The sequence below is a fragment of the Gossypium hirsutum genome, chromosome D06 (assembly GCF_007990345.1).
Source record: "Gossypium hirsutum isolate 1008001.06 chromosome D06, Gossypium_hirsutum_v2.1, whole genome shotgun sequence".
Taxonomy (NCBI): Eukaryota; Viridiplantae; Streptophyta; class Magnoliopsida; order Malvales; family Malvaceae; genus Gossypium; species Gossypium hirsutum.
Window position 1 is genome coordinate 66,439,809 of NC_053442.1, and position 27,824 is coordinate 66,467,632.

Consider the following 27,824-nt stretch of genomic DNA (forward strand, 5'->3'; position numbering starts at 1 on the left):
TTTTTAAAAATAAAAGTACAATTATTGAATTTTAAAATTATGAATAGTATAGGGATTTATGATAAATTTGAACTTTTCTTATTTTGAAATAATTTTTTAATTAAATATTGAATTTTAAATTTAATTTAAAAGTTAAATTGGTGGTAAAATTTAATCATGATAATTGAATGACGAATTTTTTCATAGTTTTAAAATATAATTATAAATATCAACAAAAACAAAATGTGATGTTATAAGATGACAGATTAACCCTAATAATTATGGTGAGTAATTATGAATCCTCGATTACAATATTTGTCTTAATCACTCATGATTAACTTCTTTGAAAATGCATGCATGCCTAATTTAGTTTCTAGTTTTAATTATGTTTTTTGGCAATTTATTTAACGAAAATGAAAAATACGTAATGCACATAAATAATGTTGTATCAAAACATTATACATTATGATAAGGGTAAATTACATTTAAGTTTAGTAAATTATTAATAAGTTTACGTTTTGGTCATTAGATTGTTTGAATATTTTAGTTTAAATCACTGAATAATTTGAAAGCTTCTATTTAAGTCACTGAATTATTTGGAATGTTTATTTACGTCACTGAGTTGTTAAGACTTTTTTTTAAATAGTTAATTAGTTACAAACAACGATTTGACAATTGGTATGGTGGGTTAATACCTACCGATGAGTATAAGAATATATTTTAAATCTTTGTTGACTTGACGGTAAATATCAGAGATCATAGAAGAAAGTTGTTGGGATTTTGATTTATAGATTTGTAACGTTCAAAGTTGTTTCATAAAAAAAAACTATATGTGAACTTTTAATTGGTGTTTGTAGTGTGAACAATGAAAGTTATATAATAATCTAGTGACTTAAATGAACATTTTTAATTAATTAAGTGACTATTTTATAATTTTTTAAAGTAAAATGACTAAAATATAAAATTATTAATAATTTAATAATGTTAGAGTGAAATTTTGAATTAGATCAAGTCTCTATATTTTTTAAAATTTAAAATTTTAATCATAATCATTAATTAATTAACTGAATTTTAAGGATTAAAAATAAATAAAAATCTTATAATAAATTAAAGGACAAGGAAGAAACGAAAAATATGACATCAGCAATTATCTTATTAAAAAAGAAAGAAAGAAAAGAAATCAGGCATTTGGAGGGGAATTTAAGTTGCATTTAGAGCTCATTTGGGGTGGTCTATGTGTTAGATTCGAAAAAAGCCTCGAATCCCGAATCTCAGAGGCGTAGCGAGCGAGCGAGCGCGAGCCATAGCCTGAAAAACCCAAACCCCTTTTCGTTCTTTTGTTCATATTCTCAACTATCTTTGTATCCACCGTGCGACTCATTGAGCTGAGACTGGGAGCTATAGAGAAGGAGACGAAGCTGCTGCTTTGCCCTGTGAGTAGAAATTACGGATAATAATGGCGGATAAGCTGGAAGAACAGCTCAAGGAGCTGGGATCCAAGCTGGACCCTCCTCCAACCACCAAGGACGCTCTTCTTAAGCTCTTAGAGGTACGCATTCATTCTTCAACTTAATTACTTAATTCTACCGAGCTTTCATAGTTTCCCTAGGGTTAATTCAAGCTTAACCTTTTTTCTTTTCTTTAGTATTTTCGGTTTTAAGGCTGTAATAGACTGTTTACTTGAATTAGATTTATTACTTGAAGTTTGTTCTTAAATGGATTTGTGGAGAAATTTGGTTGAATTAGGGTTGTTTCTATAATTCACGAGGTTTTTCCTTAGTTACATTTTTTTCTACTTATTTCCGGCAGTTCCCACTTGTATTTTTCGCTCTTTTATTGTTCTTGTCTCAAGTGGTTGTGTCTTCAAACATGTTATGGTTCTTCTAGGTAGTGCATCAGGATCTGAGTTAGCTGCAATGTGCTATGCCTTGAGAGCTGGACCTTGTTTGACTTTTTCCCCTCAAGTTTGAATGATTGATAACCTTTGTACTTTAATAACATTAATATGCCAGAAATCTTTGTTTTCGGCTGCACTTCATGAATTACACCACCCACCATTGCATAACATGACAAAAAATGCATACTATGGACCTAGTTATAGTTTGGAATTGTCATTGTGGTTTGAGAAGGGCTTTAAGGGGTATTGGGGTAAACATTATCAGCCTTGAAAAGAATTCAACCTAGATTCGAAATTAGTTCGGGTTGGCTGCATTAATAAAATTTTCTTCCTTCTGTTAGGTTGTGGGTTCTATCCTTAAAATGCTCAAAAGAAGCTAACTAATCTTTATCAATGTCAATCCATGTAAAATGTTGTTTTATGCTCCCTCGTTCCATTTTTTTGTACATTGGATTACTTTTGCATACTCGAAAATCCATTGCTCTACTTTGCACTTGACTAAACAATCAAATATGTCGTTCCTTTTGTTTACAAATGATTAAATTTACATTGATAAAACAAATGCCTCAGTGAAGAATTCATGTCTTATCCGAACATAGGGCAAAGTGATTTTGTCGAATATGCATTGGTTTTATTTTCATGTCACGTGTTGCTTGGAATCTCTAATACACTTGTTATTTTTTTATGACCTGAAGAGGTATCTTCTTATATTTCTCAATGGTTGTAAAGCTTCCCCCCCCCCTCCTTATATTTTTTTCATTCTTGCCTATTTCTTTTGATATTTCACATATCATTCTTTATCTTGTTGCTGACTTTCCCTCACTTCTTCCGTTTTGGAAATTCACACATCTGGCATTGGGCCTATGTGCCAAGACAGATGGGTCTGTGATAATATGTACTGCTTCATGTTATTTGGTATATATCGTTAATATTTTCTCCTCTAATCTGCAGCAAGCTGCTACATGTCTTTCTGAGCTTGATCAGTCTCCAACATCATCAATAATGGAATCAATGCAGCCTCTGCTTAATGCAATTGTCAAGCCTGAACTGCTGAAGCATCAAGATAAGGATGCAAAACTTCTAGTTGCAACCTGTATTTGTGAGATAACTAGGATAACTGCGCCTGAAGCGCCTTATAGTGATGATGTTCTAAAGGTGATTTTCTTTCTGAAGGTTTACTGTTTACTGTTTTTGGTCTTCATTTTCTTATGCACTAATACATTTTCAACTGAACTTCTGGTGATTGATATGTGCCATGCTTTCAGGATATTTTTAACTTGATTGTTGGCACTTTCAATGGTTTGAGCGATACCGATGGTCCATCATTTAGAAGGATAGTTGTAATTTTGGAGACTCTTGCGAAATATAGATCGTGTGTTGTGATGTTGGATCTTGAATGTGATGATTTGGTTAATGAAATGTTCAGTACATTTTTTTCTGTCGTAAGGTATGTTTTATTCCATTATTTATTTAATGTCAAGAACCGTTTACTAATCGGTTCTGTTTACCAAAAAGTATGCGTTTCATGTAACATGAGTGCTTTTGTTTTTGTTGAATGTAGAATTTTGAAATGGCTTTATGGTACAATATGATATTGGTCTTAGTATTTCACTTTAGTGCAGTGGCTAAGATATGCCTGCAACCTCTTTTTGTTCATTGTATGTATATTGAGCATATCTATTTGTATGTGCATGTCTGTCTTGTGGTTGGGTTGGTACTTGAAAGTTCCATCTTCCCATAAGTTGCTTTTGTAGTAAGAATCTGCAGGTTGTTTAAATCCTTTTCCTGTATGCTTTGAATTATCTTGGACTGGAGGACTGATGTTAACTACATATTGCAGGGATGATCATCCAGAAAGTGTTTTATCATCCATGCAAACAATCATGATTGTGGTGTTAGAAGAGAGTGAAGATGTTCGAGATGATCTTTTACTTGTTATATTGTCTGCATTAGGTCGTAATAAAAGTGTAAGAATTTCATATTTGCTATTGGCTTATTGCTTACAAATTGTATGGCTGCTTATATTTATCCCCCAGGAATTATAATTCTGAAGGAAATTGATTTCTGGAATCTATAATCTCAGGGTGTTACTCAAGCTGCCAGGAGACTTGCTATGAATGTCATAGAGCAGCGTTCAGAAAAGCTTGAAGCTGGCATAAAACAGATTCTTATTTCAGTGATGTCTGGAGATAATCAATTAATAAAAAGTGAAATTGACTATCATGAAGTTATCTATGGCATTTATCATTGTGCTCCTCAGATACTGTCAGGAGTTGTCCCATACCTCACAGGAGAGCTGTTGGTATGAACACAAAAATTCTTTTTCATTTCTACTAATTACTTAACTGCTTTAAGATTTTATCGTCCATGTGAAGACATATTTATTTGTTGTTTTTGAGAATTTTTCTATATTCTAAAATAATTCTTATAATCTTTTCGAGGATGAAATGTTTGTGATTCTGGAGAGTTTAGGTTCAGCCTTTGCGAAAATGGGGACTTTTTCTTTTTCTTTCCTTCCTATTATGGATTTGTCATAGTTTAGTCTTAAGTTCGGAAAATAAGTTCAAAGATGGTTGGAGTTGGTTGACAGTTTCTGAGGTTTATAAATTATAAATTCCAATATATGCAGGCTGATCAATTAGACACTCGTTTGAGAGCTGTGAGATTGGTTGGGTCCCTTTTTGCTCTGCCTGGTGCTAACATATGTGAAGCATTTCAGCCAATATTTTCAGAATTTTTGAAGAGGTTGACTGATAGAGTTGTCGATGTTAGAATGTCTGTCCTCGAACATGTTAAGATCTGTCTGTTGTCAGATCCCTCTAGACCTGAGGCTCATCAAATAATCTGTGAGTTTCTTTTGATTTTTCTTTTCTCAAAATATATAGTTATTTATGTTAGTTCGCTAATTTTGACATTGTTCTAAATTTTCTAGCTGCCCTATGTGATCGGCTTTTAGACTATGATGAAAATGTTCGAAAGCAAGTTGTGGATGTAATTTGTGATGTTGCTTGTCATTCTCTTGTTTCCATTCCTGTTCGGGCTGTAAAACTAGTTGCAGAGCGTATTCGGGACAAATCTGTATGTTAATTTTCCTGTACTTCTTGGACTGCTTTGCTACCCCTTCTGTATCCAGTGATCATTATATACTGCATATAACTTTTTCTTTTGTTTGGAATGTACAGCTGTTTGTTAAAAAATATACCATGGAAAGAGTGGCTGAGATATTCAGAGTTTATTGTGCTGGCTGCTCTGATGGCTCGATCAATCAGAATGAATTTGATTGGATACCTGGGAAGATTTTTAGATGTTTTTATGACAAAGATTTTAGGCAAGTCATTTGGGATACTTGCAAGCATGGACTAATTTTGCACTTGTTTAAAATATATCGCATTATTTATCTTTGTTTTTCCTTATTATACGAAGTTTAGGGGTTATTTAGTTAATGCATTTGGATCTCTTATTAGGGAAGTTCGGTAGATGTAAGAAGGGATATTATAAGCTTAGATTTGGAGTTATGCTATATTTTCAACCTTTCATTAATTTTTGCTAAATAATATCTTCAATTTGATCCATGCAAAAGAAAATGAAAATCCTGTTTGTTTAAATTTCCTTCTCATGATTATTTATTTATTTTTCCCTGAGCATGTATGCAAGTAGTTATTAGGATGAATTAGTAATCTGTTAATTAGTACGTTAGTGAAAACTGTTTTCCTATTAGTAAAATTCTAAGTAAAAGATTTAAAGAGCTTTCTGCTACGACTTTATGTTGGGTGTGTGTTGTGCACAATTGTAGCATTTGTAATATGTAGATCCTGATCTTCCTTGCAGGTCAGATACGATTGAATCTATTTTATGTGAATCCCTCTTTCCTACTGAATTCTCAATCAGAGATAAAGTTAAATGTTGGATAAGAGTCTTCTCTGGGTTTGACAAAATTGAGGTCAAGGCACTTGAGCGGATGCTGGAGCAGAAGCAGAGGTATATTGTAAATGCTTTCCTAGATGGCTTTTGATTAACTTCCCTTCATGTGTGTATTTAATGGTTTCTACACTGATTTTTTGGGGATTTCCTGTTGGATTACAGGTTACAGCTAGAGATGCAGAGGTATCTCTCTCTAAGGCAGATGCATCAGGTTTGAAGCTTTGAATGATGATATAGTATCCTAAAGCTCAGAATTTATACTTCTATTAACTGTTAAATTGAAAAATCGGTACTTTCTCCCATGCAGGATAGTGATGCTCCTGAAATACAAAAGAAAGTTTTATATAGCTTCCAAAACATGTCTCGCACTTTTTCTGATCCTGTGAAGGCAGAAGAGAGTTTTCAGATTCTTGATCAGTTGAAAGATGCTAATATTTGGAAGATTTTATCGAATCTACTGGATCCCAATACCAGCTTCCATCAAGCTTCTAGTGGTCGGGTAGGTTATAAGATATTGACTCTTTTGTTTTTTTTGAGTTAAAGTTAAAGATATTGACAAATGCAAATTGAAGGGGATGTTGCTCATAGGTGAACTTCTCTTTGATTTTGGGGGAAAAATGTATTATGATGAGTAGTTTGACCCATGGAATCTAAGTTTTTATCTTTTTAAAGTTTTTCCATTGTATGATATATCTGTGATATATGTCTGTATTTGCAGGATGAATTACTTAAAATGCTTGCTGAGGGGCACGAACTCTATGATTTTCTGAGTACACTCTCACTGAAGTGTTCTTATCTACTTTTTAACAAGGAGCATGTGAAAGAAATCCTTCTGGAGGTTACCGTACAGAAGTCTGCTGGAAACACGTTATACATCCAATCTTGCATGACTATACTCGTGGTAATAATTTGTATCTCTATGAAACTTGTTTTTCTGGGCGTGAATGAGTGCTGTTGTGCAATTTCGTTGGCCTTTGCTTTTGTGTGCATCTCTCTTTCCTATGCTTCAATTCACAATGTTATTAAGAATTTGCAATTTTGGTGCCTTCAACATAGGTCCTATAAAGTTTTTTATGTCCCCCCCCCCACCTCTCCCCTCTTTTTCTTAGAAACACATTCAAGTTTTGTTTTATAATGTCTCTTAGCTGCTTTCCAGATTCTTGCGCGATTTAGTCCATCGCTTCTGGGTGGAGCTGAAGAAGAACTGATTACTTTTCTGGAAGATGACAATGAAATTATAAAAGAAGGCATTTTGCATGTTTTGGCTAAGGCTGGTAGTACCATACGGGAACAACTTGCAGTGTCATCAAGGTGCAACTTTGGAATGCTTGACTTGTTAGAGTTAGTTCGTTACCCTTATTCTTACCATCTTCGTAATGGTTGTTTGCAGTTCAATCGATCTTATACTGGAGAGGCTTTGTTTAGAAGGCAGCCGGAGACAAGCCAAGTATGCAGTGCATGCACTGGCAGCGATAACAAAGGATGATGGGCTCAAGTCTCTCTCTGTTTTATATAAGGTTACACAAAATGTCATGCTCGTTAGTTTCTTAATTTATTTGCGTAACTTACTGTTTCTTTGCTCTATTTGCAGAGCCTTGTGGACATGCTAGAAGAAAAGACGCATCTACCAGCGGTGCTCCAGTCTTTGGGGTGTATAGCTCAGACTGCAATGCCTGTTTTTGAAACTAGAGAGGGTGAAATAGAAGAATTTATTAAAACTAAAATTTTGAGATGCAATAATGTAAGTCTTGAGAGAAACATTGTATCCTTCAATTATTTTCTATCTCTGACATATTGATTAAATTTTCATGCATAAACCTTCTTTGTTACTTCAGGATGCAGATGGCAGTGCAAATGAATGTTGGGATGACAAAAGCGAACTTTGCATGTTGAAGGTTGTGGATTGTTGTTTTTTCTTTTTGTAAAAACAATTTCATTTTTATTATCTGTCTCTTGGAACATGAGTTCAGGTTTCCGGTTTTTATTTTCAAGCTTTTTTTTTTTTTTGTAACTTTTCTATGATGGATCTCTCAGCCTCTAATATTGTTTTTGTACCACAGGTATTTGGGATAAAGACATTGGTCAAAAGCTATTTGCCTGTCAAAGATGCTCATCTTCGGCCTGCTATTGATGACCTTCTAGGACTCCTTAGAAACATACTTTCTTTTGGTGAAATATCTGAAGATATAAAATCAAGGTACTATAGTTGACATCTGGAAGTTTGTCTCTGGTTCACTCACTGTTTTCTTTACTTAATAATATTTTGTGTGTGGCTGTTGAATATCTCTGTTGGTTTCCCTCAATTTATGGGAACCTGTTGCCTGTCGAGGCCCACATTTCACACACAAGTTTTTCTTATCTTACAGCTTAGTTGATAAGGCTCATTTAAGGCTTGCTGCAGCCAAGGCAGTTGTTCGTCTGTCCCGTTACTGGGATCATAAGGTTCCTGTTGATGTCTTCTATTTAACCTTGAGGACCGCTGAGGTGAAGCATTTGTATAATATGCAACATTGATCTTGTTTTCTTGTTCACTTTTCCTTTTCTCTTATGTTCTTTTCTGGGTTTCTAGATCTCTTTCCCTCAGGCTAGGAAACAATTCCTCAACAAAGTTCATCAATATATAAAGGACTGGCTCTTGGATGCCAAATATGCTTGTGCTTTCTTATTTAATATACCTGGATCCAAACCACTTCAGTTTGAGGAGGTTTTTATGCTGAACTTGAATTTTTGTGTAGTTTTTTGCTGAACTCATTTTGTTGTTCTGTTATGGCAAGATTTGTGAATTTGCTGTTATTTTCGTTTGTGTTTGAAATAGCAGGATAAACAGAATTTAGCCGACATCTTCCAAATGTATCAGCAGGCAAAAGTTCGGCAGGTTGCTATACAATCTGATACAAATTCCTCAACATCATATCCTGAATACATCCTGGCCTATTTGGTTCATGCTCTTGCTCATCATTCATGTCCCAACACAGATGAATGCAAAGATGTCAAAGCATTTGAATTAATATTCCGGTATATGCATCTCCTTTAATCTGTCTCAGATATATGGTTTAGATATAAATTGAGTAGACTGTTGTCTCACATTGGTTAATTTTGGAGGCCTTGTGGACCTTAAGTTGAAGAGAAGCCTCTTTGACTATAGCATCTAACTATGAACCGAGGGATCCCTAACAACTTGAGATCTTTACTCTGCTAAGAGATCCTATGTTAAGCAGATTGGCAACAGGTTATGAGGCCCAACCTGAACATTAAGTCATAGAAAACCTCAAATTTAACTGCTGTAGTTACAAACACTTGAATTAAACTACGAAGTTTAGAAATAAAAAAGATAATCAACTTTTTATCTATATTCTAATGGATTAGATGACTTTATATTGCCTGTTTCTGTGAATCCTCAATACTAAGTTTTACTTCTTGCCAGTCGCTAGTGTTTTTCAGCAGCCTTCCATATGTTATTACTTTTTATTGCTGCAGTCTGATATCATAGATTTTGTACTGACGGGGTTCACTATTCTTAATGATTAGGTTCTTGCTATAGGTAGAAATAAGTACTTGGTAATTTGTATTTAATTGAGAACTTTTTACTCATTGAACTTGTCTGTTCTGTATCTTTCAGGCAATTGTACTTGACTATTTCTATGTTGGTGAATAAAGATGAAGATGCCAAGTCAGAAGCTGATGCCAACAAGGAGAAGGAGAATATTTCTATGATATTGTTTATCTTTAAGAGTATCAAGCACTCTGAAGACATTGTTGATGCAACAAAATCAAAGGTTCAGTGAGAAGTTTGTTTTTTATACTAGTAATTACTATTATCCATTTTTTCCCCCTATTATATTGTATAACTAGTTGATAGGTTATCAGTTTGGGGCCTTCTGATGATAAGTTAAAAAGCCCTCCTTAAGAACAAAGAAGCTAATTGGTCTGATAATTTATTTATTTATTTATTTTTTTTTCAGAATTCGCATGCTATCTGTGACCTTGGACTTTCCATCATGAAGCTCCTAGGTTATAAGGAGGATGCAGGTCTTATACAGTCAGTCTCTCTGCCTCCAATCCTATACAAACCATATGAAAGAAAAGAAGGTGAAGATTCCCAGGTAAGATTTTAAATTACCTGAAGCTTTCTAACTGCAATCAGGCAGTGATAGGAAAAAACTCTGTACAACTATTACTTCAGAGACTGGATGTGAGCTATTTTTTAAGTAATGTGCATAACACAGTTTTATATGTAGCTAACTCACTTGTCAATAATTTGTGCAAACAGTTGTTATGCTTCAACCATGCAATCACATTGTGCTATTGACATTCATTCATTTATTTCTTCATTTGCATCTTATTTGGGCTATATTTTTAGTACAATGTTATTGATTATGCTCTTTCTTATTTTTGATAGGCTGGAGGAAGGCAAACATGGTTAGCTGATGAGAGTATCTTGTCCCACTTCGAATCCGTAAAGTTGGAATGTGATAGAATGGTACTATATGCTCTCTTTCATTCATCTATGGGGTACTATATGGTGTATCTGGAAGGGCTCCCTTTCATTCATCTATTTGATGTTAAAATTTTGGATATTAAATATTTACAAATTTGAAAATTTATATTTGCAATTTTGCATATAAACTTATAGATGTATGTAATTTATATTTTATGTATATAATATATTTTTTTAGAGAACTTGAAAATCGGCTATAAATATCTATGAAAAAATTGAAACATCCGGATAGACTCAAACTAGTATGTTGAAATACTCTGGTATTTAGTGTTACATTGTTCACTAACTTTTCCTGCTCCTCTTTTATCACACATTAGGTTCATGCAGAGATTGTCAAGGAGGAGGCTCTTAAAGACAGTGAAACTGATAGAAATGAAGTGCCTCTCAGAAAAATGATTAAGCAGTTAAAATCTAAAGAACCCAAGGGTGGGAAGGCTAAAAAGAACAAGTCTCTCCCTGTAGAAGCAAAAGATGCTGAAAATGATGTTGATATTTTGAAAATGGTGAGGGAAATAAATTTGGACAGTCTAGAGAGGTCCAGTAAGTTTGAGTCAACCAATGGTCATAAACATTTCCCTTCCAAGAAAGAAAAAGCGGAGCAGGAGCATCAGAAAGGTAATAAGAGAAAATTAAGTGTTGCAGCTTCTGTCCCAGTGCCAAAACGCAAGAGGTCGTTACCTGCACATAGTGCTTTCAAGCTTTCACGAAGTGTTTCTAAGGTCCCTTCAGGACATGACTGGCATGAAGTTAAAGATTCCTCATTTCTACCTATGAAAATGGACATTGATAAATTCTATGATTCTAAAGACGAAAAGCCCACAAATCGAAAACGGAATGAGAATAATGAATTGGACCACTTGGTGTCATGCAGTCGGAAGAGAAGAAGCGTCCCATTGAAAGCTAAAGGCAAAGGCTCTGATAGTGATGAGGCAGATGAAGATGAAGCTGATGATGAAAATCTTGAGGTGTGTTTTCTTTGACTTGATTAAATTGCCATCAGGGATGCATGCATTTAATGCTCTCATGGTTCACTGTTGTGAATATCTGTTTTATATTTCCATGCAGAAGTTAGACACCCCCAAGTCTGCAGCTGGATCTAGCAAAAAGCAGAAGAGGAGCATTGCAGGATTAGCGAAGGTCCTTGTTTTCATTTCACATCTTTTTAATTAGCACTATGAAGGTTTCAAGTTGGTGCTGTTGTATGAAACTTGAAAAATGACTAATCCATTAGTATTCACAACTTAGAAGGGTTAGAAAGATAAATCCTGGTGGCATTTATGTGGTGGTTTCCTTTGAGAACCCCTCCCTGCCTCTGGAATCCCGCCCTTTTTTTCCTCCCCCTTTTCTGTCTTGGTGTTGCTTGTATGCTATTTTTAATGCTTTTGCTAGAATTTCTCATGTTTCAATATTTTAAAGTGCACCGAGGACCTGCCTTGCTTCTCTCTCATTCTCTCTGTAGTTGAGATTTAGCAGGGATGCATACCATCTATATTCTACCTCGTGCGTTTCTAGTTTTTTCTTACCATTGTTGCCCTATAAGTGTTCTAACACATTATGAAATGGCTTCTATTTCTCTGTTCTAATCCTCCCATTGTCTCAAAGTTTTGAGCTCTTTGTTCATTATTTAATCTTCTTTGTTTCCTTTGCGCAGAGCTCAACCAAGGAAGATAAAATTGATGTTGCAGATTTGATTGGTTACAGAATAAAAGTGTGGTGGCCCTTGGATAAGCAGTGAGTCCCATAACTTTGCTGTTCTTTGCAACAGAGTCCAAAAGTTTACTGTGAATCATTCTGTGAAATAGATTGATTGTCAGTCTGAATCTCAGTTGTATTTCACATGTTATTTAGGTTGCATTCACGTGTTTGAGAATTCACACAAGGCTTCATTTGGTTACAGTTGAAATTCTGCAAACGAGTTTGTGCTTTTTGTAGATCTGAAATGACCATTTCAACTTTCTCCTTATCTGATTTGCATATTCATCCACTTTTTATTGTTTTAATGAGGACGAAAAATTTATTCAAGATTCTGGTCTTACAGCAGTCCTTATGGCTCTGTGCTGATCTAGTCTTACGGCAGTCTTTAAGGCTTTAATTTTAGGTTTAGTATTGTATTTAAACCATAGTGCTTTTCTGGTCAATTTAACAGTTTCCCTGTGGGTATTAATTTGTTTCTACTATAAAGTGTTTTTTTTATATTCTCCACATTGTTATACATGTTAGTATTATTCTATTTGAACAGGTGCAATTTCATTTTGCATAACATCAGTCTTTATGGTTCTGTGCTTGTGTAGCAATGTTATTATGAACCTATCAAGGGTTTAACATTGTTTGAAGAAAATATATATCTCAAGAAAAGATCCAATTATGAAGGTTCTCCACTGATTATATCTTACTGCTGGAAATGACAGGTTTTATGAAGGTACAATCAAGTCTTATGACGCCATAAAGAAGAAGCATGTGGTAAGCTGCACTTTTTTTTCCTGCTTGAATGTATATGTTAACGCTTGTGCCACATGGAACCAACTGTTACTCATATATTCTTATTAGGTATTATATGACGATGGAGATGTGGAAGTGCTTCGTCTGGATAGAGAGCGTTGGGAGCTCATTGGCACAGGCCGCAAGTCTGGAAAGGTTAAGGCTTCACATCTTGCATTTCTCTAGGCTGAAATCAGTTAAATATTTGTTTGAGCTTGCTCTTTATCACTTTGCTTGCACTTTTTGCAGAAGTCAAATTCATCGAAAGTCAGCAACAGCCCTCTGAAGGAAGTGTACGTGCTATCAACTAATGCAGTTTTTAGATAATTCTGTTGTGAATCTCAACTTGTTGTAGTTCTGTGCGTCTCATGTCCTCAAAAAAAAAAAAAAAAAAGGGAAAAGAAAAGAAAAAAGAAAAAGATGGCAATTGTTTTGAGGGTGACTTGTTTTTACATCTAGTAACTAACTTCTCATGTTGCTTCATAACTTGATTGTTGTACAATTGACAGGTCTCCTGGGCAGAAAAGTAAGAGCTCTGGTGCTTCACGTCAGAATATCAGTTCAGTAAAGACGTGAGTAATCGCTATCCGACATGAAGCTATTTGCCTTAAATTGGTTTGTGAGTTTAATTGATATTTGATTTGCAGACTTAAGGGGAAAAGAACTCCAAAGAAAAACTTGAAGCATGCTCAAAAGAGCATGTTGAAAGATGATGAAGAGAATGCTGGTGTGTCAGAATCCAAGTCCACTGCCGCAAAAAAAATTCCTAAAATGAACTCAGGTATTGTGTATTTATTTTCATAAATTTTCTTTAGGCTGTTTTAATTTCTGTCGAATGTACATTGTGCTATAAAGTTAGCTTGCTTTATTAGTTTTGGTGATGCAACCAGAACTAATGTCATTTAGATCAAATATTGCACTTTGAACATCATTGAAAGCCACAAAATTTTGGTAATATGTCGGACATATTACTTTGAAACTTGTGGAACAAATATGATATGGGATCTTGGGTCATTATTCCTCTTTCCCCCCTCATTTCATGTCTTTGAATGTTTCTTTCCTTTTTCCCAGATGAATCTGAAGGATCAGACACCGAAATGGTAGACGAGAACCTAACAGATAGGGAAGAATCTGGGAAGAAAACGGCTTCAGTTTCCCAAGGAAGATGTTCAGAAGATACAAAGGGAAGCCCAAATAATGCTGAGGAGTCGGATGAAGTTAAATCTGATGCTGACGGGAATCTTTCCGGGCATATAGATAGCACTTCAGAAAATGCTCGAAAGGTGGACGAGGAAGAGAAAGCAGCTGATGAATTAAGTGAAGAATCTAGAGAACCTGCTAGTAAAGCAACTGCATCAGAACCTGAAGAGGCTGAAGAAAGTGATCATGTTGAGAGTAAAACTCCAATCACGAAAAAAACATTGAAAGGGTCTTCCTCAACTTCGGATGTTGCAGATTCCGGGATTTCTGATGATGAGCCCCTTGTAATTTTACATCTAGCAATGTCCTCAGTAACTTTCATGTTCGTCTTATATATTAATTTGAAATGATTTTCTTTTCTTTTATTAAATGCAGAGCAAGTGGAAGCATAAGGTCGGAAAATCCGGTTCCAAGAAACTGCAGTAAGGGGTTGAAGATGAACTTGAGCGGGAAGCAAGTGGTGCTGTGTCTGTTGAAGTGGTACGAAAGAACCTAACAAGACGATGGTCATCTGACTTTTATGTAAACACAGTAATAAATGTCCGAGTAATTGTCCTTGCCCTAGCCGTAGCTATAACGGTAGACTAGAACCTTGTAGAGAATGTACTGTAAAATAACTGGAGGGGGGGGGGGAACTGTAGTGCATGGATGGTGTAGGGTGGTAGATGATTAGAGATAGTTTGCATGAAATTGATAGGGTACATTTGTATAGTTTAATTGTATTTTGGGGGATTGTTTTACAACTTTATTTGACTTTAAAACATCCATATCAAATTGATCATTGTTTCACCATCGTCGTCTGCACACTGCTCAGCCTACCATTGGCTGCGGTGGGATCACAAGCTGTTCGAATTATTGTGTGAATCAAATATTCTGCAAATGGAAGTATTTGTGTGAATGCTCGGTCATAAACGCGTCCCAATAGTTTTGTAGTGTCAATGGATAATTTTGGACTGATTTTGATTCCATTTATTTTATAATGTTTTTATGTTTTTCTTTTTTGGGTTTATTTTGTCATCACTATATGATAGCAGCGACCACTATCAGGCCTCTTTAACTTGCTGAAATTGGGGCAGTGCATCTGATCGGAGCTAAGCTAACACATGTTAGTCCGTATAATTCTGGTTCTGGCCTATGGATTTTGAGATTTAGTTATTTTCTCTAGGGTATACTAGACTAGTATTGGTAATTTTTTTGGTCACTCAATTATGAAAAGTTATATTATTCAATTGTTTTTTTTGGTCAGCAGTTAAAAATGAAACACCCAAAAATCTAAAAAATAATTTAATATTGATTATGATTAATTATATTTTCATTTGGTCTTGTGAATTAAAAGTAAAAAATAATAGCAACAACAATCCTCAAAAAAAAGAAAAAAAAAAGCTAAGCAACAACTAAAGGTTTTTGTCGATTTGAATCTACTATCAACTAGAGGATGAAATTGACCCAATAAAATTTGAAAGATTGAATCCTAAGTTTTAACATGATAGAGGGACTAAAATAAAAATTAAACCAGTACCATACACAGCGAAGCACGTAAAACAATTTAATTAGTGGTATTAAGTAGAAGCAGTGCATTATGACCCGAAAGGAATTGGAAAAAGAGCCAAGAGTCAAAGTGGAAGAGCCAGCTGCAGCGGCAGGTTTTTGGCTAAGTCTAAACACGATGCTAACAATTTTTATTATTGTGTTCAGATTTAGTTTCATTTCTTTAAATATATATAAAAATTAAGACTTAAATATATTAACATATCCATTCGTAATTTTACCAAAAAAATTTGTTTTAGTGTTTTATTTAATTTTTTTGTTTTTTTAAATTTTTGATCTTATATTTTTTTGTCAAATTAATTGAAAAGTTCATATTTATTAACTTTGTTTAAAAATATTTTTTTAATTTTAAAAATAAATTTTTTATTCATTTTGAGTAATTTGACAAAAAAATATAAATTTAAAAATGAAAAAACTGAAAAATTAAATAAAAGGTTAAAATAATTTTTTTATAAATTAGAAACTCGAATAAATCATCATGCTTTAGCTTTAGTTGGTTAAAAATTTATAATAATGTAAATATATTCCTTTCACCTAAATTTTATTAAACTCAAAAAAAAAAAAACAGTCATAGATGTGTTTATGTTAGTCTGGTCGATTTCAAGTCTAAGTTTTGGTCGATTTCAAGTCTAAGTTTTGAATTAAAATATTTTCAACTCAAATTCTTTTGAATATTTTGGAAAACAAAAAGAACTTTGAAACATAAACAAATCATTCAATGTTGTACTAATCTAATCCAGCATTTTCCACGTTTAAGCATAGAATTTCCTATATTTAATGCTTGTAATCCTAAAATTGTATATTGAAAGTGGAGTTCAACTTTTTCTTTTAGCTTTTTGGTATTTCCAATCCCACGCTACTCTAAAACACTCTCTCTCCTCCGCCTCTCTCACCCTCTAATCTGGTCACTGGTTTCTTCGATTTCAAGTTGAAGTCAAGCTGCAGCTATACTGGTATAATCATTCTCTTTGTTTATGGATCTGTTTGGCTATTGCCTTTATCTTTGATGATTTTTTTTTGTTTATTATATCCTCTTTTTATTTTCTCTACAAATTATGGATTCCTTGCTTCTGGGTTTTCACTTCTTTTTTTAAATTATTGGAATTTGGGTTCTTTGCAGTGATTTGGTTAATATAGAATTGAAACAATGGGGGAGCTGTTGGGACTGCTAAAAGTGGTGGTTGTGCAAGGTAAAAGGTTGGTTATCCGGGATTTTAAGAGCAGCGATCCTTATGTTATAGCCAAGCTCGGTGATCAGGTTTGTGGAACTTTGGGTATTTATCATTTAATTTTGTTGTTTCCCCTTTGTTTCAGTATTTTGTGTCTTATAAAAATTGATGATATTCTGCCATTTCAAAGAATTTGAATAACTCATGTTTTGCATTGGCAATTCTATGTTTCTTTAGTTCCTCTCACTATCTTGTATCAAAAGTTACTGTTTTGTCTCCTTCTATGTACATTATGTTGGTAAAAGTAGCATGGAGCTTCCTGTATCAGTAGTCAGTTTGAATTTTGTCCTCTCTATTAAAAGAAATTGGCAATTTAGTCCCTATATGTTAGATCAAAGAGCAAAAACTTCATCTATTTGTAAGGTTAAAAACTAGCGTGTCTGATGAAATAACCTGCAGTGACACGTGAAGTGTCATATGTACCTCATGCTGATAAAGAGGGATCAGTTTTTTAAGGGTAGTAGTTGGATGAAATTTTTAATAGAACAGCCAGTTTGTTCTTTGATCTAACATACAAGGATTAATTTGCCCCTTTTTTGAGTTGAGGGGGCAAAATGCAATTCAAATCCTAGTACAGGGGCCTCCATTGTACTTTTATCACTTTATGTCCAATTGATGTTAAAAGCAAAATGTAGAGAGCACAGAACTCCATTTGGTTTGCTCTTTTCTTTCATGGTTTTGTGGTGCTCGTTTTCTGGAATTTAACTAACTTAATTCCTGTTACCACACGAACTACAATTCCGAAAACTTTTGGATGTTTATCGGTCAATCATAAGATTGTTGGATTCTCTATTGTTTTTAGTGCTGACTATTTGTTGTAGGCTTAGCAACTGTTGGCAGTGAGTCTTTGTATTCCCTTTATCTTTTTTTTTCTCTATTTGGTTTTGATTTGCTTATACAAGTTTCCTATTTATTTTTTCATTCTCGCAATTGAATATTTTGAACCAACTTAATGTCTTCCATTTCTAGGTAGCAAAGACTAAGGTTATCAACAGTTGCCTCAATCCAGTATGGAATGAAGAGCTCACTTTCTCCCTCACCGAACCTGTTGGAGTTCTAAATTTGGTAAGTTTATGATATTTGGACTCTAAAAGTATCTTGATCAACATGTTTGATTTCGTATCTTATCAATTATTTTAACCTGTTATAGAAAGTTAGGAATTATTACTTTTTTTCTTTAGTATAGGAACCATATTTCTATTGAATTTTTTCTTCGTTCTGACCCGTCCGGCTTTTAAAATTTCTGATTCATAGTTATCCTATTGGGATAAATATCAAAACTATACATGAATTTTGATCCAATGTACAATGTCTTGCATGAACTTTGGTTTTGTGCAATTTTATTATACATAAAATTTTGATTTGATTCAATTTTCACAAATCACTAACAACATTATCAAATTAACACCTTTTACGCTGAAATATTGCAAACACAAACAATTATATTAATCAGATATGAAGATAAATGTATGTATTGATTTTTTTAAATATGTACAATTGAATCAAAATCAAAGTTTCATGCATACATATGAACCACAATTCAAGTTTCATGTGTATAATTGCACAAATCAAAGTTCATGTATCAAATTGCACGTTTGACCTAAGTTCATGTATAAATTTGATATTTATCCCTTATCCAATTCAAGCTAGTTGATTAGATCATTAGAATCCTTATAGTTGCATACCATGCATTTACCTTTCCTTTTGTTTTGAAGCATATGGTTTTGGTTCATCTACACCTAAATTTATCTATTTGCCTGCGTTTGTTGGAGTTATATCTGTATTTGCCGAATGTTTGCGAGTTGAAATGTTATTATGCCGGAAGATACAGATTTCAGAAATTTGATACCTTCAGTTTCCTCTATATAGTTTTCAACTGTTTTCTCAGTTTTGATGTGAAGCAGGCAACAATATCCAATTGTTTTAGGCTTCATCCGTAAAGTAGAACTGATTTTCTGCCCTAACTCATGACTTGTAGCTTATTGTCTTCTTCTTTGAAAAGAGAGCAATTATAATTAGGGTAAACTACACCCAAGGTCACTAAACTATTAGTAAATTTATGATTTGGTCACTCAATTTTCAAAAGTTATAAAATGGTCTCAATTATTCAAAAGTTTTCATTTAAGTCACTAAACTATTCGAAAGTTTTTATATAAGCCATACAGCAGCTATTTAAAATCCCAGTGACTTAAATGAAAATTTTTGAATAGTTCAGTGACTATTTTCTAAATTTTTGAAGTTTTGTGATCAAAATGTAAACTTACTAATAATTTAGTGACCCTTGGGTGTAGTTTACCCTTATAGTTATTATGGTTGATGAAAAACTTTAGAAGATGCTAATAAAATTGTTGATAAAATTTAGATTTTATGAAGAATTGATGAAAAACGCTTTTCTTTTTGCAGGAAGTATTCGACAAAGATCGTTTCAAGGCCGATGACAAGATGGGACATGCTTATCTGAACCTTCAACCACTTGTCTCAGCTGCTAGATTAAGCCATGCTCTTCGAGTTTCTTCTGGTGAGATGACATTGAGGAAGGTTGTACCCGACACTGATAATTGTCTTGTTAGAGAGAGTTCTATTAGTTTGATAAATGGTGAAGTGGTTCAAAGTGTCTGGTTAAGGCTTTGCGCAGTTGAGTCCGGGGAGATAGAGCTAAAGGTCAGGTTAATTGAGACACGCGATGGACCTTCAAGGTAGTTGAGCTATATCCGCTGATGAGATAAGTGTTTGGGAGCTCAAGTTCAGGTGATTCCCGCAAGGCCGCAAATTAAGGTGAGCTCGGGAATATGTTGTTGAATGTGTGGAAAAGTGTAGTTTCCCTTAGCTGTTTCCCTTAAGGCAACTTAAGATAAAATAGGTGGTAGTTGAATGTGTGGAAAAGTGTAGTTTCCCTTGGCTGTTTCTAGTGTACATTAGGTCCAGGCATAAAATAGGTTGGTTTGAATCTTTGATTTGTACTTTTCAGGATGGCAATGGCAGCCAATACTGGACCTTAAATATATGCATCCTGAACTGAATGTTGTTGTAGTATATGTGTTTTGAGCAATTGGTTTTAACGAATTCGAGATAAGAGGGTCGAATTTTAGTACATAATCGATGTATTTAGTGCATAATGTATAACCCTTCTGCAGGATTATAATACACAATTTGAACTAATCTCACATTAAGGCAGGATTCAAGGGAAATAGCTATTTAATAAAGTAGACCCTGCTTTTTAAGCAATGTATATAGGTATGGGATATAAATGTTAAGAATTTATATATTGATAAAGAAGAAAGAAACACAAAGAACTACAGCTTAATCATCCTACTAAAACCAGGAGAAATAAGGTCCTCATGCAAGGCTCCCTCCTAAGTTCAACTGTTTTGCTATCCATTAGGAAAAAGACAAGTGTATGTGAACTTCAGGGGGTTGTATTAGTAATTATATTATGGATGGTGACCTGTCAAATTATGGTGCATATTAAATGATGATTCTAGATTCTTTTAGTAAAAATGATTTTTGAAGGTAATTGCAGATGAATGAAGCCTTTCATAAGTCTTGGCAGCAAATTTCAGTATTGGTTATGGTCTTCATCTTTTATAATAATAATAAAAAAGTTTAGTTTAAATGTTAACTTATCTATGTTTTTTTTCAATTTAGTAATTGAATTTAGTTTGATTGTGTAATTTAGTATCTGAATATTTTTTTTAGTCCAATTACATATATTTAACAAGATCATACGTGTCTAAGGTTTGAATGTCAAATTAAACATTGAAATCAAAACTGAAAAAATTCTTAAGTACCAAATTGAACATTATAATTAAACTCAAATATTAAATCATATATTAAAAAAAGCAAAAACTTTGCATAAAATATATATTTATTAAATCTTATATAATATGCTCTCATTTAAAATAAGTGTTAATATTTGGTACATGGAGAGCGTACCTTTTTTTTATTCCACAAGTATTTTTTTAATATTTTGTTATACTTTTACATGATATTAGTCAAACCCTCCGACATTGCTTGTCAATTTTGTTCGTTACTAGAAAAAGTTAAAAGAAATGACAATAAATAAACATTTAAATTAAATTCCATCTCCGATAGTGTTTTACCTTCTAATTATTATTATTTTGAATATAAATATTTAGGACTATCTATATTTCCTACTCAACTCTTAATCAAGATCCTCTAACATAGGTAACAATGCTAATATCAATTAAATTCGCAGTCAGTCGGTGCACCTTGACAATTTATTGATAATCATGATCGTGTGTTATGTATCGAGCTACACTCTTTTAATATTTTATAAATCTAATTTCCAAAAATTTTTTATCTCAATATTATTTGGACCGGAATTTATCCATTTGCATTAAAGACGTGTGCATTTACGCATTCCAATGTTTGCTACCTTTGCCACTTCGATCATTTGCTTGGTTTTATCTATAGAACGAAGAAAAGCTCTCGTCTTTAGTAAAAAAAGTTCTTCTTTTCTTCATTCCAATCCTTCCCCAACATACAATCAAATCAAATTTTAATACTTCCCCTCGTGATTCAACCCAATCCCATTTCTTCTTATCTTGTTTAAATCTTGGGTATTAATCTATACCTCTTCACGCTGTTTTTCATTTGTTTTTTTCTCGAAATTTAATTCAACCAGAATTATTTACGCTTTTGATTTAAATAAACGTTTACAGACTTCAAAGAGGTGTTTGATTGTGTGTTTTCAGCTTCTTTTTAGCGAATGGCTCCTCCAGATTCTATGATCAAACCAAGAGGTTATTTTGATTTAATTAACGCCATTAGAGCTTGAGCTACTTTTTTATTTGTTTTTATTGAATGGGATTTGCTTGTTTTAACTATATATAGCTCTGTTTGTTACAGATGCTTGTATTGTTGGTGTTGCACGTACACCAATGGGTGGTTTCCTTGGTTCCCTTTCCTCTTCCTCTGCTACCCATCTTGGATCTTTAGCCATTAAAGGTAAACTCCTAAACGGTAAAAATATCATGGAGGTCCCGAGTCAGCATTTTGCCACTTTTACTTAGACAAGTTACTCCTTTTATCTAAAGTATAAGTGTTAACTTGACATTTTCTAAGTAGAGGGTAAAATTCAATTCAACTCTTAGTACCATGACTTTTATGATACTTTTACCTCTCCTAAACCCCATTTTTTTTAACTCCTTGTAAATATATTTGGTTCCAATTTATACCTTTTTGTGTTAACACAAATATGCAGCTGCCCTTCAAAGGGCAAACCTTGATCCATCACTTGTGCAAGAGGTGTTCTTTGGGAATGTTCTTAGTGCAAATTTAGGTCAAGCTCCTGCTAGGCAGGCTGCATTAGGTGCTGGTATCCCCAATTCTGTCATTTGTACCACTGTTAATAAAGTTTGTTCATCTGGAATGAAAGGTAAAAGTAAACTAAATCCAATTTCTGGACTGAAGTATGTTTGATTCTTTGATATCTTATCGTTTATTCGTTGTTATTGCAGCGGTGATGCTTGCATCGCAAACTATCGAGTTAGGTATCAATGATGTTGTGGTTGCTGGTGGTATGGAAAGCATGTCAAATGCACCCAAGTATTTGGCACAGGCAAGGTCTGTATCCATGTTTTTGTTCAGTATTAAATTGTTTCATTCATGCTGTTCTTTTTTGTGATCTCATTGATGACATTTAATGAATTTAACAATGATTTTCTTTGCGGTTTAAAGAGTATTCTTTGATACACATTGAACTGAAAATGGAGAGCCTGTACCTGCTAGGGTCATTAGCTACTTCATTAGTCAATTTTAGCTTGGAGAGTTGTTTTCATGAAGCTTAGATTGATGGTGTTTTTGATATGTTTTGTTGCCTTTGCATTAAACAATTTGCTGCTTATTGCAGTTCATAATGAACTAGATTAATTTACTACAGTATTTTGTTTTATTTTGTAATCTCTATGTTGTCGGTAAAAGTGTTATGGAGGTCCTTGTACTAGGAGTCAAATTGCATTTTTGCCCACTTTGCTCAAAGAATAGGAAAATTAGGCCATGTATATTAAATCAAAAAACAAATCCTTTCTGTTAAAAATTTTATCCATTTATACTGTTAAAAACTGACATGGGTGACAGAATAACTAGATAGTGACACGTAGTATGCCATGTGTACCTCATGCTGACGTGCATTGATCAATTTTTAACTGCAAAAATGGATGATATTTTTAATAGAACGACCAGTTTGCTCCTAAATCTAACATACAAGGACTAATATGCCCATTTTTTTAGTAGAAGGGCAATCCGTCTCCTACTACAGGGGCTTCCATGGTATTTTTATCCTATGTTGTCACAAGCTATTGAAAGTTCAATCTTGGATTTTTATGTGCAGAAACGGATCTCGAATGGGACATGATACGGTTATTGATGGCATGCTCAAAGATGGGTTATGGGATGTATATAATGATTTTGGTATGGGAGTCTGTGGAGAGTTATGTGCTGACCAGTACAAGATTACACGAGAAGAACAGGTTCTGTTTCCTTGTGATCCAAATTAGAGCTGATTATTGTTATTCAGAGTTTTACGTGTGTTAATGCTCTTCATACACTCTACCTACTTTCTTTTGCAGGATGCTTATGCTATTCGAAGCTTTGAGCGTGGAATTGCTGCTCAAAAAAACGGCCACTTGGCTTGGGAAATAGTTCCAGTGCAGTTTCTATTCTCACTCTAAACTTAATTAAAATCGATAACTTACATTATTCTGTCAACATAATATTCTCAAACTTCTACATGCAGGTTGAAGTTTCTAGGGGAAGAGGGAAACCGTCTGTAGTTGTAGATAAGGATGAAGGTTTAAGAATGGTATAAGGAATATTGTGCTTCGGATTTTACATTTCACGGAACATATGTTCTGTGCTGCAATTTTAACAATTGTTGTCCTAAGTTTACCTTTCTCTTTTTTATGTCTACGTCTTCTAGTTTGATGCTGCTAAATTTAGGAAGCTTAGACCAAGCTTTAAGGCCAATGGAGGAACTGTTACGGCTGGCAATGCTTCTAGCATTAGGTATCTCCTCTCAATATCTTCCCTTCCATTTTTAATATGTTCTTATAGTTGCAATGCTTTAGGAATGTGATTGCTGTTGCATTCCCTCCCGTGTTCTTTGTAATAATTTGATCAAGATTTTGTCTTTTTACAAAAATATTCGTCTTCCGATGATAAAATGGCTGCTGCATATAACTTTTACATTTTGGTTTTAGTTATGGGCTGTTTTGTTATGTTGGGCAGTGATGGTGCAGCGGCATTGGTTCTAGTAAGTGGGAAGAAGGCAGTTGAGCTTGGTTTGCAAGTGGTTGCTAAGATCCGAGGATATGCCGATGCTGCTCAGGTACTGGAAATAATAGCTGTTTGCATTTGCCTTTGTATTAGCTTACTTTTAGATAACTAATGCTTATGGAGCTTGTCTCGGTAGGCACCTGAATGGTTCACTACAGCTCCGGCCCTAGCCATACCAAAAGCCATTTCAGCTGCTGGTTTGGATGCTTCTCAAATTGATTACTACGAAATAAATGAAGCTTTTTCGGTAAGAAAATAGGCTAATACTTTTGATGTGTAACAAGTCCGTGTTTTAATCTTTTTTTTTGCAGTGGTGCATAACAAGTACGTATTTTAATCTTTTTCGCAGGTTGTGGCTCTCGCCAATCAAAAACTGCTTCACCTTAATCCTGTAAGTCTTCAATCCACGAAATCCATTATTGACTCTTTCTTTTTCCCTGGTTTCTATTGGCTTGTTCATAGTACTTTTTAAGCTTCACTATACGCATTATATGATTTTTCAATGTCTTAGTTCATATTTTTCTTAAATGCAGGAAAAGCTTAATGTTCATGGAGGAGCTGTATCTTTAGGACATCCACTAGGATGTAGTGGAGCTCGCATATTAGTTACATTGTTGGGGGTAATTCATCGGATTTAATTATCTATGTTACTTCGACTTTTCAATTTTTCTTGAAGTATCAATGTCCAATATCTGTTTTGACATATTTCCAGGAAAAAAAACTGTTCATACTTGTATTGAACATTATCTAACACTCGCATGGTTGCACCTAAATTTGAGTAATAGGATAATACATCAAAGAAATTTTATAGTGCAACTTTTTCTTTGGCTTAGAGCATTTCGTATTTTACGTATTGCAGGTGCTTAGACATAAGAAAGGGAAGTTCGGGGTTGGCGGCATCTGCAATGGAGGTGGTGGAGCATCTGCCCTTGTTGTCGAGCTCATGTAAGCCCTCCATAAAATTCGTGGTACTGTATATGCTGTTATACGTAATAACTTGGACTCTAGGTCTGAATGTCGGATATGAGTTATGTGTCCAACATGAAGGTATTCTATTCTTTCCTGGTTTTGCAATATACTTGGAGGGCCTCATGTTCGGAACAATATAGGCCGTGGCATCATTGGTTAAAAACAATGATCCCTCCATGTTTGTAAAAAGTGTTGACGGAGTCAGAGTTCTCATCATAGGAGCTTGTAGATTCCTTGAGAAGATCTCTAGATTATCACGTGGCCTGCAATAATTTTGTATGTATAACTGTTGGCTATGGTGGTGGTGATGAATCTTGCACTTTGCAGGCCAGAATCGGATGCCAAAGTGCGACGATCATCGTTATGAAACTGATATACATGCTGTTATGTTGCGGAATTTGCCGGGGTTTTATTAAACCCCCAAAGTTGAATAGAAAATAAAGATTATAACAGGTTTTATGGAGGTAGATAGGTATTGGTGTTGAGAGCATTCAGTCAGCAGAATAAAGACGAATCCATGTCGGGACCTCCTATTTTCTTATAGGTTGAATCGCTCCATAAATTGTATACAAAGTAGTCAAACTTTCATTAACAAAAGCTTAATGTCGTATTTCATCCAAAAAAAACTTAATGTTGTACTTCCTTTATGCCCTCACTTTCTTTTTCAAAAGTCTATTTAAAAGTTAATGGAGAATTAAAAGAAAAATTGGTTTAATTGATGTTTTAATGTGGTTTAAATGATTTGTTATTGGTTTACGGGTTAATTGGTTCAAATTTTTTTGTCGAGATTTAGTATGTCATTTGGTACTTGAGTATAATATTTTTATTTAATGTGATGCTTGTATTATTTTTGGTGCAATTTTGTATCTGTATTTGAAAAAAAGTTTATATTTTGGTGCCTGAAGTTAAAGGTAATGTAATTTTTTGGTTCAATATGGTACTTATATTTGACAAAAGTTATATATTTTTTAGTGTTTAATTAGTATTTTAGAGTTAATTTAATAAAAGCTAATTACTAATATTATTAGGTTTAAAATTTTCATAATTTTTGTTAATAGAATAAATTTAATTTTAATTGTGAATTTGTTTAATTTTGCGTTTAATTTGTCAAATATAGTCTACTGGACGAGATTTATTTCGTGTTTTAGGATTGATTTGAAGAAAGTTAATTGCTAATACTATTAGTTAATTATGAATTTTCATTAAATCAACTCTAAAACCCAAATTAAATATTAAAAAATAAACACTATTATCTTCAGGTGCCAAAATATATAACTTTTGTCAAATACAGGTGTCACATTGGATTAAAAAATAACACAATTACCAAATTAAAAAAAAATATTAAACTCAAGTACCAAATTATGTGTTAAGTCGTCTTCAAACTAGTACTTTTAACAGGTTTTTGATTTACCCAATTGACTTGGTCTAGTTTTAAAAACACCGTGTGAATCTTTTTTAGGCAAATAAAATTGTATGTAGACTTTTTTAGGCAAATATTAAACTTAAAAAATGAGTTTGAACAAAAGAATTAAGCTCATTTAAAATATGGGCCGAACTCAGACTCGAATATTCAAAGTCCAAGTCCAGTTCGTTTTTAAGTTTATAATACTTTATATTATGTTATTCTTATATATTATGTAACTTATAACACATTAAAAAAATAAACTTATACTAAATGTATAATACTACTCTAATGTAAACATTAAAATAATGTTAAGATGGCTATATAAAAAATTTCAATAAATAGAAAAATATATAAAATTATTAAATAGATATAAATATTTTTAAAGAAATATGGGCAGACCTAAAATGAGTTTGGATTAGTGTTCTATAAATATGGGTAGGCTTGAACAAATTTTTAGGGTCATACTTCAAGTTGGACCGAGTTTAAATAAGTATAAAAAATATTAATATCATGTTTAAGCCCGGCTCATGAACATCTCTAATTGTATCCGTTAGTAATATGGTATCAACTAGATATAAAAAAAAAAAAGAAATAATCATACAAGCGCGGTATGAACCTACAAATATTTTTAAATTCATATAATCTAAATTATTTATATATAAAAATATATTTTAAATATGTTTATAACAAAATAGAAATACATAAATATGATGTTACCAAAAATTTATATATATGAATACAGGATTTGGTGAGTTAAGATAGATTTGTGTTTCGGTTTAAATATTAATTTCATTATAAGTTTTTATCATATTTGTTCTTTTTGATACAATGTTTAAAATTACCTATAGCTCTTCTCTAATCCTTAGGATAAGAGAATAATGTGTTTCAACACATTTGAACCCACGTTCTTCGCACTAACGACAAGACTGATGCCAATCGAGTTAATTGAGTTAAGACTTAATTGATGATAATGACATTGCTAAACGCTTTGCTTTGGATTTAATAGTTAAAATAAATAAAATATGAGATAGAACAAACATGTAAGAATGAATAAAAGTATAATTTTAATGTAATGTTATTAAAATATAAATAAGTATATAATATTTATGACAATTAAAAAATGTAGCAGGTACATCAATTTCTGGATAATTAATCAACCCCGCCCTGTTGACTAAAATACAAACTGAATCAATCAGCAGCATATGCGAATATCCTTTTTTTTATATATATATATATGTTTTTTTTAAGGTAAAAGCATTTCAAAATTACTCGGGTTAGGAATCAGATTGCATATTATTTTTTTATTAAAAAATTAGTAAAATGGTTCCTGTACGTTTGATTTAAGAGCAAATCGGTTCTTTCTGTTAAGAAGTTCATCCATTTCTACCATTAAAAATGTTTAGC

The 27,824-nt window shown here is 33.3% G+C and overlaps 3 protein-coding genes across 6 annotated transcripts; all 3 read left to right on the forward strand.

Moving 5' to 3' along the window:
• Nucleotides 1-1,116: 1,116 nt before the first annotated feature.
• Nucleotides 1,117-14,762, forward strand: LOC107887494 (sister chromatid cohesion protein PDS5 homolog A). Of its 2 annotated transcripts, none has more exons than XM_041096369.1 (33): nt 1,117-1,528; nt 2,828-3,031; nt 3,142-3,323; nt 3,717-3,843; nt 3,960-4,178; nt 4,506-4,722; nt 4,809-4,954; nt 5,059-5,204; nt 5,705-5,854; nt 5,960-6,008; nt 6,105-6,296; nt 6,516-6,698; nt 6,954-7,108; nt 7,188-7,314; nt 7,389-7,538; nt 7,633-7,692; nt 7,858-7,994; nt 8,164-8,281; nt 8,367-8,501; nt 8,613-8,812; nt 9,417-9,573; nt 9,760-9,900; nt 10,197-10,277; nt 10,613-11,260; nt 11,361-11,432; nt 11,947-12,026; nt 12,704-12,755; nt 12,843-12,929; nt 13,023-13,066; nt 13,283-13,345; nt 13,421-13,554; nt 13,845-14,257; nt 14,349-14,762. In XM_041096369.1, the coding sequence occupies exons 1-33, from the start codon at nt 1,436-1,438 to the stop codon at nt 14,397-14,399; spliced, it is 5,013 nt and encodes a 1,670-aa protein (XP_040952303.1). In that variant the 5' UTR covers nt 1,117-1,435; the 3' UTR covers nt 14,400-14,762. The 2 variants fall into 2 exon arrangements, with proteins under 2 accessions (XP_040952303.1, XP_040952304.1); XM_041096370.1 differs by having other exon boundaries at nt 1,168-1,528; nt 8,616-8,812.
• Nucleotides 14,763-16,006: 1,244 nt separating this feature from the next.
• LOC107963732 (protein C2-DOMAIN ABA-RELATED 11) lies at nt 16,007-19,783 on the forward strand. The gene is made up of 4 exons (XM_016900184.2): nt 16,007-16,474; nt 16,642-16,779; nt 17,720-17,815; nt 19,154-19,783. Exons 2-4 carry the CDS (start codon nt 16,669-16,671, stop codon nt 19,448-19,450), a joined length of 504 nt encoding a protein of 167 aa, XP_016755673.1. The 5' UTR covers nt 16,007-16,474; nt 16,642-16,668; the 3' UTR covers nt 19,451-19,783.
• A 1,291-nt stretch (nt 19,784-21,074) lies between these two features.
• On the forward strand, nt 21,075-25,730 carry LOC107963730 (acetyl-CoA acetyltransferase, cytosolic 1). Of its 3 annotated transcripts, none has more exons than XM_016900181.2 (15): nt 21,075-21,330; nt 21,433-21,513; nt 21,620-21,718; nt 21,975-22,148; nt 22,231-22,336; nt 23,103-23,241; nt 23,341-23,418; nt 23,508-23,573; nt 23,691-23,776; nt 23,999-24,098; nt 24,183-24,293; nt 24,396-24,437; nt 24,580-24,666; nt 24,906-24,991; nt 25,343-25,730. In XM_016900181.2, the coding sequence occupies exons 2-15, from the start codon at nt 21,480-21,482 to the stop codon at nt 25,380-25,382; spliced, it is 1,248 nt and encodes a 415-aa protein (XP_016755670.2). In that variant the 5' UTR covers nt 21,075-21,330; nt 21,433-21,479; the 3' UTR covers nt 25,383-25,730. The 3 variants fall into 3 exon arrangements, with proteins under 3 accessions (XP_016755670.2, XP_016755671.2, XP_040952305.1); XM_016900182.2 differs by having other exon boundaries at nt 21,110-21,330; nt 21,466-21,513; XM_041096371.1 differs by lacking the exon at nt 21,975-22,148 and having other exon boundaries at nt 21,110-21,330; nt 21,466-21,513.
• The last annotated feature ends 2,094 nt before the right edge of the window (nt 25,731-27,824 follow it).